At 38.0% G+C, this 23,156-nt stretch overlaps 1 protein-coding gene across 1 annotated transcript; it reads left to right on the top strand.

Moving 5' to 3' along the window:
- The first annotated feature begins 3,666 nt into the window (after positions 1 to 3,666).
- Positions 3,667 to 20,705, top strand: LOC124721993 (growth arrest and DNA damage-inducible proteins-interacting protein 1). Its single transcript, XM_047247165.1, has 3 exons — positions 3,667 to 4,215; positions 10,465 to 10,564; positions 20,388 to 20,705. Exons 1-3 carry the CDS (start codon positions 3,758 to 3,760, stop codon positions 20,421 to 20,423), a joined length of 594 nt encoding a protein of 197 aa, XP_047103121.1. The 5' UTR covers positions 3,667 to 3,757; the 3' UTR covers positions 20,424 to 20,705.
- The last annotated feature ends 2,451 nt before the right edge of the window (positions 20,706 to 23,156 follow it).

Consider the following 23,156-nt stretch of genomic DNA (forward strand, 5'->3'; position numbering starts at 1 on the left):
CTGGCGTCCACGGCCTTCCTCTGGTGGAGAGGGCGCAGTGTACCTCTGTACCACCACAACTCCCATGGAAAGCTGCTGACAGCTTTCTGTGGTGCTCCTTAGACATCTACAAGTGTGCCCTAGTAAAACGTGTTGACTAGCTGCGTGACGTCACTACCAGACAAGCAACGCCTGCCGCCAACTGGGCTGGTCATGTTACACAGCCCACTTATGCTTTGTTAGTGGTCCTGACCTCACAGCAACCTCAAGACTGCTGAGGTGGATGCATCAGCACATTCCAATCATGTGTGGCGCCCCTGCTGTCCTCACTGCTGGTGTGGAGAAGATGCATAAATTATAAAACAAAAATTAATAAAGGTCTAAACTGCTAATTCTGTCTCATTATTGCCCAGGGCACCTGACGGACCCTCACCACTGTGTTCCATGCTTTGTCATGTTGTGTCTGTAATGGTCATAGCTCACTGAATCTTACAACACATACTCTGCTACTATTTGTAGTCAGTTCCTTTCCTGTTCCAGTTGCAAAGAGAACGAGAGAAAAATGACTGTCTATAGGCCCCATATTAGCCTTAATTTCTCTCATCTAATCTTTGCCGTTCTTGCACAAAAAGTACACTGGTAGCAGTAGAATCTTTCAGCAATGAGAGTAAAGTGTCAGATCTCTAAGTTTTATAAATAGTGTTCTGCAAAAAGAACGTCGTCTTCCCTCCAGGGATTCTTACTTGAGTCCATGAAGTATCTCCACAATACTTGCATGTTGATTGAACCTGCCAGTAACCACTCTAGCAGCCCACCTGTAACTGCTAAGATGTCTTCTTTTAATCTGACATGATCGAGATATTAATACAATACAGCTTGTACTTAACAGAATGTTTGTCTCTTGTGGAGTTTTCACATTCAGCTGTTTCAGTTCAATAGATGAAAAACTCTTATATGTAATCCTGTATGTCGTGTATTTACCACAACGTATACCATTTTCTTGCAGTTATCTTTGTATTGCTTTATGATATATGGGACGGGATGATCAAAAATGGCCCTGAGAACAGCGTTCTAGAGTACAAAGAAACACAGCAGAGGAAAGGAAATATAATACTGACCTGTCTAGAGCAGATGTTGAAAGTGACCACCATTCATGTCTTGGCACTTTTGGGTCCTGGTTGCTGAAGGCAGATCGAAGCTGTACTGTTGGAATTGTTGCAATCTCATCCGAAATGTTCTGCTGTAGTTGTTGAAGATTTTGAGGGTACTCGTGACACATTTTAGACTTCAGGGTGCCCCACACAAAGCAGTCAGATCACTTTACTTGGTTGGTAAGCTAGGTCTGGGACATCTCCTAAAAACTCTCTCAGGAGTGAAGATTGTGTAAATGTGCTCCAACGTTTGGCTGGCTATGTAGGTAGGGGAGTAACTTTAGGTCTTTCCCTTCTACATTAATGCTGAAACAAATGATATTCACCCATCTGGGTGTTCCAGAAAGATAATTTGTTAGTGGTTTAATTTTATAAAAATTGTCTACATATATTATTTCTAGGCTAGGGGAGTGCTGCTACACACACACATACCTGAGTAAGTAGTTCAAAGAAATGACCACAAAGAGAAGTGTTTAGCAGAAAATTCACAGTAAACTGAACATCACCCAACCAGTGGTTCTGTATTTGAGGCAGTCAGTAGTAGAAGTTGTAAACCAATTAATACTTATATTTCACTTTTTGTAACGAGCAAAAACTTTTTTAACTTGTATATATATTTTTTTCCTTTAACTACAACATATCTTAATGAAAAATGATATAAATATGTTAAATACACGTTTATACTTAGGAAAATATCATTTCACTACAGCAACCTCCAACATAAATAATAATGTGGATGACATAACTGTTCACACTGTCAATTTGTCTGTATTCTTAGAGTTTCCTTCTTATAACATGTATTGCTGTTAAAATCAAAAGTGAATATTACAGCTATTCAAAAGAAGGCACTGACATTATTTTCAACAGAAACTAATGTTATGTTACAGTGGCAAGAGTGTCGTCATCAGGATCAATGTCTAAAACTATCATTTCAGTGCCAACTAAAATATCTTCTGCAAGCCAGTAAAGAATCTATTCTTCAGATAATGATTGCCTATAGGTCATACTAATGAAGAAAACTAATTTCATTATAGTAGTGAAACCATAACTGCAAGAAATCAGCAGATGGTGTCAGATGCAACCAGCAACTATCATCAAATAATTTTCATGTGGAAGTTGTTATATTTGTTATGAGAAGTCAAAATCGTACTCCAGTACCTTCACTGAAATCATATTTACAGAAAAAATGTTGGTCAGTCATAAATAACATTTGGTGATAAGTGATGTTTTTATCTTTTAAACCAACAGCCCTGTTGACAGAATCAATACCAGAAATGAGAACAATATCCATAAATATGTAAATCAATCAATCTGATGCTGGTAGGTGTCCATTACTCAGGAAACACATTTTCAAAATCTTTTCTCCAACTATCAGATGTGAAACTTCTAATGAAGTACAGATTAGGAGGAACTCAAGGAATATATTACCATCTGATGATTCTTTAACAGAACCAATTGATGCACCAGTACTATTTAACTATGTTTTGTGACATGTATGTTGTGTATATGTGACTACAGGAGTGTAAGCTTTGCAGACTGTTTTGTTTCTGACAAAGCGTGGCTGCAAAATACTTTTAATTTGTTGTACACTCAAGTGTGTACACATTTAAACGATAGCTATAACCTTTTTGATTAATGTACCTACACATATGAAAAAATGTATGTTCTAGTGATTCTTAATGAGCATCTTACTTAGAACCTGGGGAAAGAACATATCATTTCTTTCGTAAATATGCATTGTTATAAGAGCTGATGATCGAAGAGATCGTTGTATCAAGAAGAAATCTATGGATACTAATCATTGAATGACGCCCTCTATTTTGACTAGATTAGAGGCGGGATTCTTCCGGCACGTCAGCCAACGGTCACACAAACTGGCTGCTCAAAAAAAAATAACAACCGGAAATTTAGTCGTCTGAAGGTGTTCTGATTCGACATTTTATAAACAATTTTTCTTTTCAGATATCGGACCTCCCATATGAAAAAATACTGCATGAGAAATGCCGAAATCGTCATGGAACGTTGAAATTTTGCCACGAAAACGAAGTAAAGTAATAAAATGAAGATCAAGAAGATACGAAAGAAGAAAGGACACTTCTATTACGTGGGAGACCGCGGCGAAAACATGTTAACTTCCAGTGTTAACACATGACGAGCATCAAAACCTCCTTCTCTAGAAACCTTGACGGTGTCGTGCAATAACAGTCCATTGACGGCCTCTGTGAATGCCGCCATTTGAAATCCATTGTGGAATGTTTTGACGTGACACGCCGTGACGGCAAGCGTGAATTGGCCTATCACCTTTCCGTGAAAGCTCTTGCGGCGCTGAGGAGATCATAAAGGTTCCAATAACTTAAACGGATTTTTTACATTCTTGAGTTCCGTCTCAGCCACTCGTGCATAACGTTCCTGTTTGCTACACTTTGAGAAAGCTGATGCTATGTGTATGCTTGCGAAAGTTTTCAGTGCATATTATTTCCAGCTGTTCATTATGCTCATGCAGAACATCTTCTGATCATGATCTTTGCATAGACGAGTTCCGAATGTGTTGTTTGTTTTGATTTACATATGTGAAAGTGGTGTTGAGTATTTTGTATTGTGATTGCTAAGAAAGTGTTGATATTGAAATGTACCTTGCAAATACTTTTCATTGTGTGGTCAAGAAGGGTTATGAACGTTGTTTGTTTAAAGCTGTGCGCCAATTTAGTACCGAAGCTGTAGACGATTCGGTAAATCGACAAGCAGGTATTATTGACGACTCTGATGACAGCACAAATTATGAGGAATACATCGAAATGAAGAGAAATAAATCACGTCTGTTACCACAGCATCACAATATATTACACAATAAAGTACCATATTCCAGCAGTAAGGGTTGGTTTCATGATACGGTTAAGTATAAACGTAGGCTTTACGGGCGTTATGGTAGTATTAGTGCTGTCAACCCAGGCGTAATGTGGCCAACTAAGAATGATTTAGATGACATTCGTGAATATGAATCTGTCGCATACCCACATACTCTTGAAGAGATGATTGAGAAAAGTATCGCTGAAAGAAAGTTGAGGGAATCAACTATCAGGGAAAGGTACGTGTAGAATCTTAATGCCCAGTTTTATTGTGTCAGAGACGTCTCTAATGTAAAAATAATGCCATAGTGTTCAGAACATAATAAGTTTCGATGAGGTAATATTTCATGTCTTAATGGGTGAAAGACTTGAAACAATATATACAACTGACATTTGATTCAGACATGTTCGTTATGTAGGCAGAGCTGCTGGAACTCTTAAGTAATGTGAGTCGTTTTCAAATCAGATGTTGCTTGGAGTGCTATGGTCCCTTATTAGGTGTTCCCCTACTTGATTACCAGGTTAGTTATTGGGGTACAATAGAGAGGAATCAAAACGATAGTAGTTCTACAGCTTGATCTTTGTTTATCTTTTTAAAGCATTTCAAGATTTGGGGTACATTAATTACGAGAGAAACTCCTAGGAGTTTGTATTTATAGTGTGGTATCAGCACAGCCAAAACTCCACTTGAGCTTTTATTAATAGATTATTTAAACAAAGGATAATCTATACAGGGTGTAACAGGTATGTACACACATACACACGTAAGTGTGTCAGTTGTTTTTTTTTCTGTGTCAAACAGTCTTTACAAACATGTCAGAAACTTCACGACCTAGTGTTTTCTGCATGGTCATAACTGCACCACTAAGTGGACTACAGCTGTCAGTATAGATTAACTGTTTTGTGCCTACACTTCAACAGCCCACCTGCTGCCCTGGGAAAAATAAGCATTAATGGCTTACTCTAGCCACATGTACTTGGAGGTACTACCCAACCTAAAAAAAAAAAAAAAAAAAAAAAAAAAACCTTAACCTGTGCTGATGTAATGTAATGTTGTTCGGTAGACTGTCCTCAATCACCACTAGAAATGTCTGCACATATACCCATTACACCATTACCAAATATTTATTGGACAAAATCATCTAAGAGAAAAATTATCGTCTTGGATAATGAGACACGTCTCACGTAATTCATCAGCATTTGGAGTTTATAAGCCATTTCAGACCATTTACACTATCCTTTGTAATTTTTTAAAATATGTGTGTCACTCAGGGATTGTATACGCTGTAACAAGATTCATTGTTCTGTAAACCTTGTAACATGTCCATAAAACACACAGGAAGACACTAACTATGCAACCTGTCCATAAAAATAAAAAAGATGTGCATTGTTGTGAAATGTTCATAGACTGTCATCACTCAGTTTTGTTGCGAAGACACTTTTGGATATTGCCTGACTGATTGCTGAACTGCTACCTCTGTATATTTTTTACAGAAATTCTTCTTAGTTCCATTTGCACTGATTGCTGTAGGCCTAATTCATAAAACTTAGGACAGGCATAATTTCAATGTATATTATGTGTCCCTGTCTAGGGGTCAGAATATGGCTTAAAAAAAGAATAACTTGACTAATTCCACATTCCTGAAGGCTCTCCTATATGACATTAACTTTAATTCCAATACTAGGTGGCCACAATATCGTTGCAACTTGGAATGATGGTGTTTCAGTCATATGTGTGTGTGTGTGTGGGGGGGGGGGGGATGTTTTTATGAAGTGATTCAAACTCTGTAATCTTTCTGCAAATGCTTCAACAGTTGATTACTCCTTACATCTTAAAATATTTCTCCATCGAAAGGCACCAATAAAAGTATATTGGAGCTCTTTGCTGGTAATTTTATGTGGGCAAAACAGCAGTTGGGTAATTCTAAAACATTGCATCAACAATATTCCATGGATTGTGTGAAGAGATGTTTATGGAATGTCTAAACATGTTAAATAAATATATTTTATACAGTGCAATATAATACAGTGCAATATAATTTACCGTATTAGTTTTGAGAATTCCTGTGATTTACAATAAAATGAACACCCTTAGCTGCTTACAGACGTTGACATACGTCAACGGGGACAGATGAAAGTGTGTGCCCCGACCGGGACTCGAACCCGGGATCTCCTGCTTACATGACAGACGCTCTATCCATCTTAGCCACCGAGGAAACAGAGGATAGCGTGACTGCAGGGATTTATCTCTGGCACGCCTCCCGTGAAACCCACATTCTCAACGTATTGTCCTGCACTACATTCGTATGTCAACGCCTGTAAGCAGCTAAGGGTGTTCATTTCATTGTAATTTCATTCTAACGAGCTGCATGGTCACCGATGGTATCTGTTCTTTTGGACATGTCCGAAAGAACAGATACCATCTTAGTATATATATATATATATATATATATATATATATATATATATATATATATATATATATATATATATATATATATATATATATATATATATATATATATATATATATATATATAACACTCTTTGCTAAACTAGAAGGAACTGATGAACAGAAAGTTCTTTATGTCACTCCTAAATTCTTCTGTATTAGCTAGATGACATTTAACATGTACTAACAGGTTACTGATGACATTTGTACCCATGTAGCTGATTTCTTTCACTGTTAATGTTCCCAAGACGGGAAATTTTCTAAAGTGGTGTCTGCAAAATGTTCAAAACTTGTGTATTCTGAATCTGAAACATCTTTGCAAATTGAGTTTCCACAAAATATGAAAAAAAAAAAAATTATGTTCTTCCATTTTAATTCTCCCCTCAGCTCTAATGGTGTGAATTGCAAAACTGTAACAGAACTGATATACTTCATTAATTCAAGGAATTGGATTTTTTAGTTCAAGTTGTGATTTTATTCATAATACCAAGAACTGAATGCTGCATTTTGCTACTGGCATTTTGTGAATTATTTGGTGGATTGTTACATGGTCAAGTAACTTTGGTTCACATAATTGCTTGGAACCTGGGATAATAATAATAAAAATATATGGTGGAGCTATCACATTTGGACCTTACTTATGAGTGACATGGGTTGGAGTACAAACAGAATGCACAAAATTCAATTAATTTTTATTATACTGAAAAGATCAAGAAATGTTGGAAATACAGAAGTGTCCGATCCCACCCGTCTGCTTTGACCCATGACATCACAAATATGGCGGAAACGACCATAAACCACGATTCCAGTATGGCGCATATAAAGTCATTACGTACACATTATGAGGACAAAAATACATCGAAAAATAAACACACACACATTCCACAGAAAGCCTAATGACACTAACGGGACAAGCGCGGTAAATGGGGTGTTTTTTGGGTGGGGGCAAACTAAATATAAACAAATTTAGACACCCATCCCCACACAAAAAGACGAAAAAAACTGACATCACCAAACTCCCCAAATACCACTAAACACAATATCATCTGGAATCAGACACTTCCCTTGACCTATATAGCCCAACAGCAGCTCCCGACCCCATAAATTAGGACCAAACACTTCCCTTGGCCTATATAGTGCAAAAACATCTCCTGATACCAATACCAACATACACAGCCACACATTGGGATTGAACACTTCCCTTGACCTGCGCACTGTTAATTTTATCTGTCATATCCATTCCTGAACAAAAACAACAACCTATTAATTTTACTAAAATTACCACACGACGTACAGCGAACAACACTAAATTAACCTTCACACAAAATCGTTAACTCAATGAAACGAATTCCACTACAAACACAACCGACACTCCAACAATTGTGGATAATGAGCAAAAGCAAACTGAGCCCTTTACACCACACAAACGAAAACCCTGAACATACCATCAGAGGGCACAACAGACCACAACACGACGACATCTAGAAACACACCACACTCACAAACCAAACTCTGCGCTGTCATGACGTCACACACGACAACACCCTTACGTCGCAGGTCAAAGCCGACACGTGGGATTAGATGCTTCTGTCAACCCGAAATGTTTTAGGCAGCAAATCTTGATATTATAAAACAAATAGCCAACACACAACTATCAGTTTACAAATGGGAACAAAATTCAAAAGAACACAATTTAGAGATGTTAGTTCAGAAATTCTAATCTTATCTTCCACCTACTGGTGGTCAGAAGTAGCAACTTTTTGACTGTCACATATATTTTGTAAGTCTGGTTAGATTCATAAACAATTTATCTGATTGGTACAATAGCCGAGTGCAGAAGATGGGCTTCATTAACACAGGTACACACATGTTCCATACCAGAGTTGGTGTTTGTATACATTTGGTATAGTAAGGCTGACATTTATGGGACCTCTTCTCCTCCCAGTGGAGGCTGGTGGTTGTGGCATTGTTCTCTTGTTACTATCTGATCAAATTCCCCAGGTGTTGAGTCAACTTCAAAAGCTCTTTACAGTGTCACAAGGGAAAAAAGTATATAGTTTTATTAAAAAATAAAGGCATTCTATTCTGTGGTACCTATGAATGTTAAAAATTACTTATGTATGTCAAAAAAGTCTAAACATTAGCCAGTAAATCTTGTAGAAAACTGCCCTGTAATATATTAATTCATTGTGGATATATTTAAGAGAAGAGCTAGATGCTGAGGAGTATAAATTTACTAAATGAGTGAGAGAATTCTGTCTTTAGTCTCTTTCTGTGTTTTATATGTCAGTGCTGTTGGCCTGCAATTTAGGATGAAAAATTCTTGTCCATGTCAGTTTCCTGCACATTTTGTCTTCTTTTTTTTTTTTGTTATCTGATGTAATTGTGGGACATTGTATATTTGCAAGTTTGAAACCTTGTTTCTGTGTGTGTGTGTGGGTCATGTAGCTCTTGAGTGGTATTTCAATGTCCTCATTACACTTCATATGGAGGTACAATCCAGCATGATTTTTTGGATATAGAGAGGTGCATATGTGATGAGGAATAAAATATTACTGTAGAGTGTTAAATGGGCTAGTCTAGTGAATTCTGTATAACACACAAAGATAAACAAGATTTTTAAAGACTACTTATTATTTATAGCCTTCAGCTTTCGTTAGTAACTATAGTGCTGCTGTGGACATAGGTAATATTGATTGACAAGCATATTGTCATTCTGTGTTGGGTTGACATTTCATTTCTGTCTCAAACAAGATATTGGATTGTAGGGCACTCATGTCCTATTTATTTTGAAGTGTCTGCTATTATTGTTACAGGATGTTGTTTTCTTGCTTCCAAATTACAACAGCCCCTCAAAATCAAGTTAACAGTCTTTGACATTATCCAGACTGTGCATGCCATTGGGGTAGGTGACATGATTACCTTTCATGATGAATGTCTGTTTGGTCACAACAGAATTGTTTCTCTGCATTGTTCTTTGCAATACAGAATCCAGATGTTTACAGAACATTCTGTAATTTGTGCAAATACTTTTCTGCTGATGCTTGAGCATAATAAATGATGAATAGTTTTGACATTGTACTTGTATAAATTGTGTCTGATAATTGCTTTACCTTTAAGCATTTGAAAATGTTGAAATGTATGTATAAAAATATGTAACATAATTTTTTTAAATGTCTCAACAATGAGACAGAGTTTACTTGGAGAGGTACTAGCCTAATATGAACTTTTACAGTAAACATGTAGGTGATGATGCTGCCTGCTCAACCCTCCTTGTATTGCATTCACACACGTTTCTAAATAGGGTGAATATAATAATTGAACATTATTTAAAGTTTTGCACTTCATCATATATCTGTCTGGTCAGATATGATTAGTCTGCTACAGTACCGACCATCATAAGTGTGTTTAATAATAGCACATCTAAATAATATTCTTATAGTAAGTTATCCTTCTGAATTTGAGAAATATAAGAAAATATTTGAAGTCTGAGCATTTAGAGCCCACTTAGAGAAACCTTACAGCTACTATCTTTGTAAAAGTTACTTGTTGAACCCACTTGCATTTCTGATAATTTAAGTGCAGTATAATCGAGGTATATACTACAAGCAGTTTCATGTTATTTGCTTACTAAAATGTTTTGTTTGGCAAGAGGGGGGGATTCAAAATGTAACCTTAGCCATTATCATTGCCAATGGGTTCACGTGTAAATGTGCCAAAGATACATTATATGTTTTTCGTGACTAACATATTATTCAGTGTACGATTTGGATTAAGTATCAGCTACTCACTGTAGAATAGGCATTGTGCTGTGGATAATTCCATAAGTAAGAAGTTCATTCCTTTTCTCTGCTGTCCTTTCTCTCTCCCTAGGTTTCACTCATCCCTTGTCCTCACCTTTTACTTTACATTTTACATTTCAGTGTAACTTCTAGTACCATGATTGTGCGCTTTACTACTTATGTGTAGTATTTGTTTTATGTGTTTGTTTCGAAATATTTTTAAATTGATTTAAATAACATCTTGTGTTCAATAGAGAGGAGGCTATTTCTAAGAAGATGGAATGTTTGGAAAAGTGGAAGGAAGAACTTAAAGCTAGAGTTTTAAAGAAAGAAGAAGCTATGCTTGCTGCAAAGGTATGTATATAATGTTGCAATTTTTAGGGTTCTGTACCTCGATCGGTAAAAGCAGTACCCTAATAGGATCACTTTGTTGGTGCCTGTTAAGACTCTTTTTTTCTTCTTCTTAGGATTGGATGGAGTTATCAAGTTGAAATTTATATCAAATACCAAGGTGTATGGTCCCTTGGTAGTGTAAAATATTTAAGCTTCTCTCATTCATCAAAACCTGTAGATGAACTATCTATATCAGGGGTGGCCAATAACGCGGCATGCCAAAAGGGGTCTGGCTTGCATGCGTTTGCTCTGTCGTCTGGCTGCACATTTTCCTCACCACCGTGCTACGCTGTCTGAGTACGAGGATGAGGAAGCTGCTAAAGTAGCACACTTAAATGGCAGTGCAGTGGCATTGTATATTACTTGGTTTCGTATTTATCAACAAGATGCATCACAGACAAACAAAAATTTCACTATTATTTAATTATTTTTGGTGCACTAAAGATCTAATATAATTTTAGTCCGGTAAAAACTGCCAACATTTGAAAAAATCGTTTCACACACATGCATTGATCAAAATATTTTATCACATTCGCAACCTCATTATATAGGGATGGAAACTCTTCCCGAGAAAAACAACAAAAACCTCTTGGACATTTGAACATAAAAAGAGTTTCTCTTGTAAACAGGAACTACACAGGCAACTGAAATGGCAAACTGTCTCGAAAACAGACGTAGGAATGGCAGTGTCCTCAGTACATTCAGAAAACTATCCTTGTCATTCTTTCAAGGCCACAGTGAATTCTTAAAAATTCACGTTTTATTTAAGTCTAGTGAGCTTAGGAAAGTTCTTTTTTTCTTGTCAGAATTTGTCCATTCTACATTGTGATTTTCTTTTTATGTATTCTGTCAAATCAGAACTAAGTTATTTCTCACCTTTCAGTGTCTTACTGGGGGCATGTGCAATCCACTGCACTTAAAATGCGAAGTCTCCAATCTATTACAGATGTTCTAATTTTTGTTCCTGCTCTCATTTTTCCTTCCTAAATTCAACAATAGCATCAAAAAGTCCTTCCAGGCATGCCACTTATATGAAGTCTCCATGTTGTTCATTCAATTCTATCGAAAACTGTTGCAAAGGACAGTGGAATATTACTATTACTCTTCATTTTCTTACCACCAACTGTTGCAACTGACAGTAGAATATTACTATTACTATTCATACCACCAATTTTGTCACATGCTCCATGCCTGCAAATTTAGCAAAAAGTGCTTCTTGATGAATCCTCTCTTTCAGTTGTAATTTTTTGCTCTTTCATCAACAACTAAATCTTTACATTCTTCCTGCATGATGTTGTAATGTCGTTTCATAGTAAATTTGTGGTACCCATTGATTAGGCATCTGTAAATCGCATAACAGGTATTGAGAAATCTTATTCTTCTCTTATGTCACTCCCACTCATTTTGCTTCCAAGAAGCACCGAAAAAAGCTGAGGTAGACTGAAAGGCTCCGTCCCACACACATTGTGCTCGTGCGCAGTGTGGCCAGCCCTGGTGTATATGCTTAATTAAGTTTGTATGGAACCCTTAGAGCATGAGTCCTACTCGCACTTGTTCAGTTTTTGTTGTTAGATGCTATTTCTTTCACTTTCAAGCTCTTTGGAACAGTAAGCAAAACAGAACAAGATAGTGCATTTGGAATTAGTCTATGATTCTTCATTCCAGCGACTATTCTGTGATTCACAGACACCAACCAATTTGAGAAATCCTCAAAATAAAACCAACATAAAGATATGCTCAAAGTTGGTGAACTGGAAGTCATAGCACCAAACACTGAGTTTGAACAGAGAGTGTTCTGCATGGGACGAATTGCACCACAAACATGATTTGTCCATTCTACTGTTTTTGCGCCAAGTATATTGTTCTTTTGGAGAAAAGTCATACGCAGTAATATTGTAGTGTGAAGTTTCAGATACAGGCCAACTGCTGAGACCATCACAGGCCTGTAAATAGTGAAGGCAGAATTTCAGTAATTTAGTGAAGACTAAGATGCAGAAGTCAGTAAATTAACATATTTTGCATATTTTCATTTGTTGATGTCTTATGGGATAACATTCTGGTATAATTCCACACTTAGGCAAATCATTGTGTATGGTGTTTGGAAGCATACTTGCCCCATATACTTGCGGTACTCACTATCGACAACAGTAATGCCTACTTTGCTCTTCACCCAGAGGCTTGATTTCAGTACTGCTCATTTCAGTGTTGGGTTTGTTTTCACAGCAATGTTAGTTGTACATTAACACTGATACACAGCAGTACAGGTAAGTATACTGCTAGAAGTCCAGTATGCACCTCGTGTATTGATTCACTGAACATAGTGGATGAGCAGTGCAACATTGCTATGCTGAACTCTTCCTACAACTACGGTATCCTCATCACTGTACTGAGGGTTTTCGCATTGCTCTGTGTTTTCTTTTGTATGTTTTTGTGATTTTATCTTGCAACCTTCTACACTGTTGTGAAGATATTTTCATGAACGCAAATGAAATTGTGGTGGAGAGAGAGAGAGAGAGAGAGAGAGATAGATAGTGATAGTGGATCAGTTTTAGACGAATTTGGTACACACACTACTTGCTGTCTGGGGCTCAGCACTATAAGACCTAGAACCTGAGCTCCCATGGGAGTAGAGATAGGGGTGAAAAGTGTTTTCTTTTCAACCCCTGACATGTAGGCTGCCCTGTGTGTCAAGAGTGTTGAGTGTTGCGCAGTAGTATTGGAATGGAGCTATATGTGCTGATGCGCATGACTGAGCAGAGAGAGAGGGGGGGGGGGGGGAGGGAGGAGGAGACAAATAGTAGAGGCGGAGGACGAGATGGACAGAGAAAAGGGGAGCAGAAGATGGAAATACAGAGAAGGTGTGGAGGAGGAGATGAACAGAGAGTGGTGGGGGATAGGAGGAGATGGACAGATTGAGATGGTTTAGGAAGAGACGGGCAGAGACAGGCGAGAGAAGTTGGTGACAGAGATACGGGGAAAGAGGGGTTGGCCTGAGAGACTGGGGAGGATGAGATGGACATAGATAGGAGGAGTATGGGGTAGATAGGCAGAGAGCATAGAGGGGGGGGGGGGGGGGTAGGAGACAGGTGAGAGGAGATGGACAGAGAGAGGGATGAGGGGAGCTGGCCTAAGGGACTGGGGAGGAGGACATTTGTCCATTATATGTGCTGTTTGTGCACATGGGTACTTGGCTGAAGATAGTTTTTAACCTGATTTGGGTGTCCACCCAAAGGAGAGAATACTGTTATAGTTCTGTCTCCTATTCTCCAGGAATGCAGGGTGTGGTTGTAATGCTGTCACGCACAGTAAAGTTGCTTCAAAAGTATAAATGTAAATGTTGAAATTAATAATTTTTGAGCAACATTGTCACCCTACGACCTGATACTCTCATTTTAGTGGAACTACTGAATGGTATTACAACAACGCTATTTACTGAATAATTCTGTTAGGTTCAACTGGACCCATTTTCAGAATTGAATAAATTGACTTTGATCTTTACAGTTTGAAAATTGGTCTGTAGTACACTGAATTGTGTTGGTGTGAAACATGCTTATGTTGTATACATAACAGAACTGGAGACCAATTCTGGTGATTAATGATTGTGTTTAATGTTGCATTAGATGTCATATTCCACTCATCCCCCTGGAGACATGTATCTGAGATATCGAAATATGGCAAGAATGTACATTTTACATAAGTGCAATACAGTGAAGTGGCTTTATGTTATGTAAGATTATTGTATTATGGTGCTGATATTAATTACAAAGTAACCTAAAACTTTAATTTTAATTTAATCTATGAAGACACCCCAATGGAGTAGAAGGAGTTGCCTGACAGGAAGTTCATTAAATCAGTCTTGGACCCTACCACATCACCCACCATGAATTTAATATGCTCCCACCAAGTTGATGAAGGACATGTGTATCCATGTATATGACTCCTTTCTATACTAATGTTAAGCTCTTAAAAGCCTTTGTAGGTGTTCTGTTTGGTCTTAGCATTATATTCATGCTCGTTATTATCTGAGACATTGGTAATGACAAAACAAAAGACATTAATGAATATATGTATTGTTCCATAACTAACAACAGATTTAATTCTGTAGCTATATTCCTAAGTTTCCTAAGTTGAGTCTCACCTTCACCCCCCCCCCCCCCCTCTCTGCACAGAAAAAAGAATCACTAACTCATTAATGGATGGAGGCGTGCAGAATTAAATTGTTTCATCATTTTTGAGTCATGTAATAGCAGTAATCTTGGGTATTGCAAATGTTACTGAGATGCTTCTGGGTTTTCTGATTTAGGTTGTTATCTACTTGTAGTCCCCAAAAACTTAATGGTTTTCACTTTTTGTATTTGCAGTAGAGTTCCCCAGTTATCCAGAGGACTCAGAACCAGACCCAAACCAGATAATCAAATACTTTGATAATTGGGTAAATCATGAAGGACAGGTCATTTCTTTAAAAAATGTTAAATTTATGTATACATACAGTGCTACTGTAATATTAATTTAATGACTCAAAACAATGTTGTTTAGATTTCGTACCAGGTCTCTACTTACGAGGGTTGAATGAAAAGTAATGCCTCCAACTTTGTTAATTGGGTTTGGATGGGAATATTTTAATAAATCAAATGCCAGAAATAATCCTTAGAATGTGATCCTTAATTACCAATATTCACTTTTCCACATAATCACCAGCCAATTGGATACATTTCTGCCAACGATGAACAAGTTTTCTGAAGCCGTCATGGAAGAAGTCAACACTCTGTTTCCGCAACGACAGTCTCTCAGCTTTGTCAACGTCTTCATCAGAAGCATAATGATGTCCCCGCAGATCGTCTTTCATTATCAGGAAACAGATGGTGTTAGATCTGGACTGTATCGAGGATGCCGTACGGTGGTGAGATTCAGTCTCTGATGTTCTACTGTATGGGCACGTGAAGTGTGTGATTTGGCATTGTCATGCTGCAGGAAAACATTGCCCTTTTCCTTTCGGACCCTTGTTAGCCATCGTTTCAGAGTTTGCAGCATTGTGATGTGATGCTCTGAATTTATTGTTGTTCCACGATCAAGGAAATCAACATGGATAACACCATCTGCGTCACAGAACACTGTGGCCATGATTTTTCCAGCTGAGGGCTGTGTCTTGAATTTCTTTTTCTGGGTGAGTCTTTGTGTCGATATTCCATAGACTGACATTTCATCTCCTGCCACAATTGGATTGGAGAAAGGCATCACCTTCATTCTTGTAATGTGAGAGGAGGTTCCTGGCAAATTTCAAGTCTGTGCACTTTCATTTCAAGAGTCAGCCTCTGGGGGTACCCATCATGCACAGATCTTCCGATAGCCAAGCAAAGCAATAATGTGACCCACATATTCTTGTAAAATGCTGAGTGTGCTTGCAATTTCTCTCTGAGTGATACAACGATCATTCTGAATCAGTCTGTCAACATTTTGCTTGTGAAACTTGGTGGTTGCTGTCACAGGACATCCAGCTCTTTGTTTGTCATGCAGGTCAAATGTTCCTGCCTCAACAGTTTTAGACTTACTCGCCCAATGACACACAGTACTCATATGTACACACAATCACTGTAAACTGCTTGCATTCTCTGATGAATCTCCTTTGGGGTGTCACCTTCTGCTGTCAAGAATTCAGTGACTGCACGTTGCTTAAATTTGCATTGACCGACCGGTCTACCTAGGGTTCCATTACTTTAAACTGTAACAACACAACTGTTCAATGCTAAGGCTTCCCGCCAACTGGAGCTGTAGAGAAGAGGCTACAGAACAAGCCAGTACCTGCCGCATACCAATGCTGCCAACTATTGAAGATTTACGAAGGTGGAGGCATTACTTTTTTAGTCAACCCTCATACATACAGTGTCGGTTCTTTGAAAATATCAGAGTCAGTTGTTGTGCTATCTTCCATCATTTTCATGCAGCCAAGTCTTGCATCTGTTTGACAGTGACAGCAGTATATGGTCACACTCAGGCTGCCACTCCATCCATGTTAAAATAGCTTCAAGAAATGCATATGCCACACCACTAACGCGAATTCTTTACAGACGAATGGAAAAACTGGTAGAAGCCGACCTCGGGAAAGATCAGTTTGGATTCCGTAGAAATATGGGAACACATGAGGCAATACTGACCCTACGACTTATCTTAGAAGCTAGATTAAGAAAAGGGCAAACCTATGTTTCTAGCATATGTAGACTTAGAGAAAGCTTTTGACAATTGTTTGGCTGGAATACTCTCCTTCAAATTCTGAGGTGGCAGGGGGTAAAAATACAGGGAGCGAAAGGCTATTTACAATTTGTACAGAAACCAGATGGCAGTTATAAGAGTCGAGGGACATGAAAGGGAAGCAGTGGTTGGGAGGGGAGTGAGACAGGGTTGTAGCCTCTTCCTGATGCTATTTAATCTGTATAGTGAGCAAGCACTAAAGGAAACAAAAGAAAAGTTCGGAGTAGGTATTAAAATCCATGGAGAAGAAATAAAATCTTTGAGGTTAGCCGATGACATTGCAATTTTGTCAGAGACTGCAAAGGACTTGAAGAGCAGTTGAACGGAATGGACAGTGTCTTGAAAGAAGGGTATAAGATGAATATCAACAAAAGCAAAACGAGGATAATGGAATGTAGTTTGAATTAACTCGGGTGATGCTGAGGGAATTAGATTAGGAAATGAGACACTTAAAGTAGTAAAGAGTTTTGCTATTTTGGGAGCAAAATATCTGATGATGGTCGAAGTAGGAAGGACATAAAATGTAGACTGGCAATGGCAAGGGAAAGCGTTTCTGAAGAAGCGAAATTTGTTAACATCGAGTATAGATTTAAATGTCAGGAAGTCGTTTCTGAAAACGTATTGGAGTGTAGCCGTGTATGGAAGTTAAACATGGACGATAAATAGTTTGGACAAGAAGAGAATAGAGCTTTCGAAATGTGGTGCTACAGAAGAATGCTCAAGATTAGATGGGTAGATCACATAACTAATGAGGAGGTATTGAATAGGATTGGGGAGAAGAGGAGTTTGTGGCACAACTTGACTAGAAGAAGGGATTGGTTGGTAGGACATGTTCTGAGACATCGAGGGATCACCAATTTAGTATTGGGAGGGCAGTGTGGAGGGTAAAAATTGTAGAGGCGAGACCAAGAGATGAAATACACTAAACAGATTCAGAAGGATGTAGGTTGCAGTAAGTACTGGGAGATGAAGGAAGCTTGCACAGGATAGAGTAGCATGGAGAGCTGCATGAAACCAGTCTCTGGACTGAAGATCGCAATAACACCACCACCTGATGGCCCTGCATCTGGTTCAGTGATGGTGGCATCCTCCAGCCATCAGTTTCTTGTCTCACACTTTGAATGATTCCATCATCACTGAGAATTTGGAATGCGGGGTCCGAAGAATCACAAGCAAGCTACTCGCGTATATCCTCTGCACTTCAGTCAGAACATCCAGGAATTTTTGGAAGGATCTTTCTTATGTCATCCAGTGTTATTTTGTCCTCTGCTGCTTCTGTTTCTTCTTCTTCCTTGTGACACTTCTTCTTTTCATATTCGTCTTTCTGTACCTCAAATTTGGTTGAAATGCCTTTCAATTTATTCACATTCTAAAAATGCGGTTTTGTTCACACAAATTCCACATTTCCACCACTATGTAAGAGCAGGTCTTTTAAATTCAGTTTTTGGTGATGAGCCATAACGCCATCTTCACTTCCATCTTCAGCAAAAGCTTATTCAACAGTTGTCTCTGTAATGTTGCTCTATAGTTTCGATAACTAGTTAGGTCCAATTGTCTGTAGCAAACTAATTACATTTGGGGGCAGGAATTGTGTATCAAAAATGTCCATCTTATTTATCAAGAAAGCTTTCTGTTTTGTGGTTGAGTGCATTGTCCAGAATTAACATCACCTACTGTGTTCTTTTCCTACTGTCTTTTGGTATTTTTTAATTTCAGGTATGAAAACTGAATCATACCATTCGCAAAACAAAGTAGCAATCATTGAGACCTTTGATAGATTCTTGTAAAAGGATGGGAAGTGTTTTAACATTTTTAATGCCTGAGGTTTTTCAATTTTCCTATTAACAGAAAGGATATTTTATGGTTTCCTGTAGAGTTAGCACAGTTCAGCATGGTAACATTGTCGTTACTAACTTTATGGCCTGGAGCACTAGTCTCTCTTTTTAGAAACTGAAGTTGTTTTCAGACAAAGCCTTCCAAATATGTCCTGTTTCACCTGAGTTATATAAAAATTCAGAGTCTTAAAATTCTGCTTCAATTTTGAATTTTTCAATAAAATTTTCTGGCTGCTTTTGGGTTTGCTGATAGTTCTTTACCACTTAAAAACCAACTCATGGATACTGTGCCTTACCTTGAATTCTGTAGTCCAGCCATTGCTTGCTTTAAAAAAAGAGAGACGAGAGAGAGAGAGAGAGAGAAAATTTTCTTGGCTAAAAGTTTTGCTTTTTTGCAAACAATTGATCCTGAAAGAAGGTTGCCCAATGCTTGCTGCTGCAAAAACCACTTAATTATGGCATCTTCAGGTTCTTTGTTTTTTTGCTGTTTTCATCAATTTTATCAATGAACTGCCATCATTCATTCTCAAGAACAGCTAACTGCTTACCACTCGTGCATTTCTCGTAATTGTTCAAGGACTTTTTATTTTATCTGCCAGTGACAATATAATGAGTTACCTTTTAGAAGACATATCTGGCACATTAAATCAAAACACATGCACAAAACAAAACAGAAGACACAGAAGATGAAACATATTCAACAAATCAGTGTATACATTAAGGCTAGAACACAGGACTGAAGTAGGCTGCACAGAATGACGAGCACCAGAGACACACTGATGCACATACTGCGTGTACTGTAGTCTTAGTTCACTGAAAGATTTTTTCTTGTAATAAATTCACTTCAGACTGATTTTTAGAATAGTAAATAAACATGCAGTGTACTGTATACTGTTATAAACTATCAATCAAAACCAAAAATTTTAGTCATACAGTACAATTTTCTTTTTCCGCAAGGTGATCCCCGATAATTGATGATCCAGATAGTTTAGAGTTCAGATGATTGGAGTTCTACTGTGATTGTTTGAGTAGACTATTTTTTTATGAGAACCACTGATTTGTATATACTGAGTTACATCAAAATTTAATAATGATCAAATTTGCCTTGAACCATTTGTCAGTGTTTACAAATATTTTGTTGGGTTGCTTTTTCAATGAGAGGACTGATATTCCATTTTTTGTTTCTGTTTGTTTTATCATCTACAAAAGGGACAAAATATGCATTTTTTGCAATGTAAATGGGAAGAGTGCTTATGTGCATTAAAAACTAAAGAAGGTCCAGGAATAGAACCTTGTCGGTGACAATATTGTGTGATTGAAATGGAACTGATGCTCTCTGTTTTCATCTTACATACATGAGAGAAAGCAATGAACTTGCTTCTGTCTACCATTGTAAGGGGGTATAGTTCAACAGCAATAAACCTCTCATTTTGAGAAATATTGCCCTGTACTTCTTCATATGTAAAATTGGTGAACCATCCTTCTCCTCTGAAATTTTGTAATGAAAAATTGTCTTACAGGGGTTATATGTTCATTTTCTTTGAATTGTATGCTTGATTGACAAGTATGCCTCTCCTGACACCCAAGTATAACAACTCAAAATATCTGTTGTTTCTTTAAGGCACAATACTGTCCTAAATATGTCAGCTTGATAACAACTGAATAATTGTGCTAACATTACTGATTGTACATTTGTATTTCAGGCAAGAAAGGACTCGACTAATGGAAGAAGTCCGTAGGCATTTTTGGCTTTAAAGTGGATCCCCGTGATGATCGTTTTAAGGAAATGTTGGAGAAAAAGGAAAGAGAAGAAAGAAGAAATTGGCAAAAGAAGCAAAACGCAAAGCCAAAGAAGCAAAAGCAATGGCAAAGTTAACTGAAGCAGTGGCAAAAGCATCTATAGAGTCAAAAGACTGAAAATAGTGTAATAGTGAAAAAATATGTTGTGTGTAACAGGAACTGTTCTATCTGGAAAATTGTAGAGATTAAAGTTGGCGCCTTGTGCTGTTGTGCTCCTTTAACTATGTCTAAAGAAAAACTCTCATCCCCATACTGAAAATTATACTAAAGAATTCAGCTACATCTTTTTCAGTAGCCTGCACATTCATCTGTTATATTGAAACTTCCTGGCAGATTAAAACTGTGTGCCAGACCAAGACTCAAACTCGGGACCTTTTGCCTTTTGCGGACAAGTGCTCTACCAACTGAGCTACCCAAGCACGACTCACGCCCCGTCCTCACAGCTTTACTTCTGCCAGTATCTCGACTCCTGCCTCCCAAACTTTACAGAAGCTCTCCTGCGAACCTTGCAGAACTAGCACTCCTGAAAGAAAGGATATTGCGGAGAATCTGTTATATTGTTTATTAGCTGTTGAACATGCCTGAGATTTTAATCTTCAGTATCTCACACATAACACGTCTCCATTATGGCTTAATTTACATGCAAAGGTAATGCAAATACTTTTCCTCACATACAGGGCTATTACAAATGATTGAAGCGATTTCATAAATTCACTGTAGCTCCATTCATTGACATATGGTCACGACACACTACAGATACGTTGAAAAACTCATAAAGTTTTGTTCGGCTGAAGCCGCACTTCAGGTTTCTGCTGCCAGAGCGCTCGAGAGTGCAGTGAGACAAAATGGCGACAGGAGCCGAGAAAGTTTATGTTGTGTGCTTGAAATGCACTCACATCAGTCAGTCATAACAGTGCAACGACACTTCAGGACGAAGTTCAACAAAGATCCACCAACTGCTAACTCCATTCGGCGATGGTATGCGGAGTTTAAAGCTTCTGGATGCCTCTGTAAGGGGAAATCAACGGGTCGGCCTCCAGTGAGCGAAGAAACGGTTTGAACGCGCGCGGGCAAGTTTCACGGCGTAGCCCGCCGAAGTCGACGAATAAAGCAAGCAGGGAGCTAAACGTACCACAGCCGACAGTTTGGAAAATCTTACGGAAAAGGCTAAAGCAGAAGCCTTACCGTTTACAATTGCTACAAGCCCTGACACCCGATGACAAAGTCAAACGCTTTGAATTTTTTGGCGCGGTTGCAACAGCTCATGGAAGAGGATCGTTCAAGTGCGAAACTTGTTTCAGTGATGAAACAAACATTTTTTCTTAATGGTGAAGTGTTTAAACCTCCTCTACCAAGAAACGTGCCAGAACTGCGGGCTTCGCATCAACGATGCTTTCAGAACTCATTGATGGGGACATGCTGCGCCGAGTGTGGGGAGGAACTTGATTATCAGCTTGATGTCTGCTGAATCACTAAAGGGGCACATATCGAACATTTGTGAATGCCTAAAACAACTTTTTGAGTTTTTGCATGTGTGTGCAAAGCATTGTGAAAATATCTCAAATAATAAAGTTATTGTAGAGCTTGAAATCGCTTCAATCATTTTGTAATAACCCTGTACTTATTCGAAGTCATATGTCTTTCAGCAGCACAACAACTAGAGATTGTTATTGCAGCACACATTGCTTTCACAAATGCAACTTTTGGGCAGTTAATATGATATATATTGCTGCATGTAAAGCATCTTTGCATCACTAAAATGTGGATATCATTTAATCCATTTCTGTGGATTCATTTATGATATAGCAACTTTCATGTAATACACTACGTGGTTACTGCAGCTGTACTTGCATATCAGTGATTTTGTTACAGTGAGTGAAGGTGAGTAAGTAAGCTATTGTACATGCAATAACATCAGCTGCACTCACATTTCTGCCTGTTTGAGTAAGCTTAGCTTGCGATATGTGGCCTCAATGCTTGTCGTCAGCCAAGCGGGTGCAAGTGGGGGAGCATCATGAACAGGAGCACGTGTCGGATGCATTTTTCCAGTGGTATTTGTTCTTCTCCTTAGGGTTAAAGTTATCTCCGTACCAAATTTGATTGAAATTGATTCAGCAGTTTAGTCATGAAAATGTAACAGGCAGAATTTCTTTTGCACTTATATTAATTATCATAGGAGAGAAGTAAAGATTGAACATGTTTAGGATCATATAAGCTTGTATCGTCTTTTGTAGAACATATCAACAATAAACAGTATTTTGAAAAATGTGATAAAATTCAAAAGTCAAAGAGTAAATATCTTTTCCAAAGAGTAAATATTTTTCCCCCAATTCACATAATAGTGTTCAAATCAATAAGTATCTTGTCGTACACACTTTCTGGTAGCAACCTATGTTCTTTCTCGGTGTTCAAAGCTATCTCCATATCAGATTTCATCAAAATCAGTTCAGTGGTTTACTCGTGATAAGGTAACAGACAAACAGACTTTTGCATTTATAATATTAGTATGGCTTCTGTAAATGTATCTGTATTTCTTGGTGCACCTACCTTTGCTTATGGCAGATAATAAATGTGCTGTTTGGGGACTGCAGTGATAACCCTAGCACACTAAGGGGGTCAAAAATTTCCCACAGTATTTGTTTTATTTGTGTAATATATCTATTTGTTGGAGT

Source organism: Schistocerca piceifrons, chromosome X (assembly GCF_021461385.2).
Source record: "Schistocerca piceifrons isolate TAMUIC-IGC-003096 chromosome X, iqSchPice1.1, whole genome shotgun sequence".
NCBI classification, from domain to species: domain Eukaryota; kingdom Metazoa; phylum Arthropoda; class Insecta; order Orthoptera; family Acrididae; genus Schistocerca; species Schistocerca piceifrons.

What these genes read in the sequence shown, in the direction of transcription:
- LOC124721993 (XM_047247165.1), top strand. Translation starts at nt 3,758, where the DNA reads ATGTACCTTGCAAATACTTTTCATTGTGTGGTCAAGAAGGGTTATGAA. An exon ending in GAATCAACTATCAGGGAAAG is followed by an intron (nt 4,216 to 10,464) that starts GTACGTGTAGAA and finishes TGTGTTCAATAG; the next exon opens with AGAGGAGGCTATTTCTAAGA. An exon ending in AAGCTATGCTTGCTGCAAAG is followed by an intron (nt 10,565 to 20,387) that starts GTATGTATATAA and finishes TTTGTATTTCAG; the next exon opens with GCAAGAAAGGACTCGACTAA.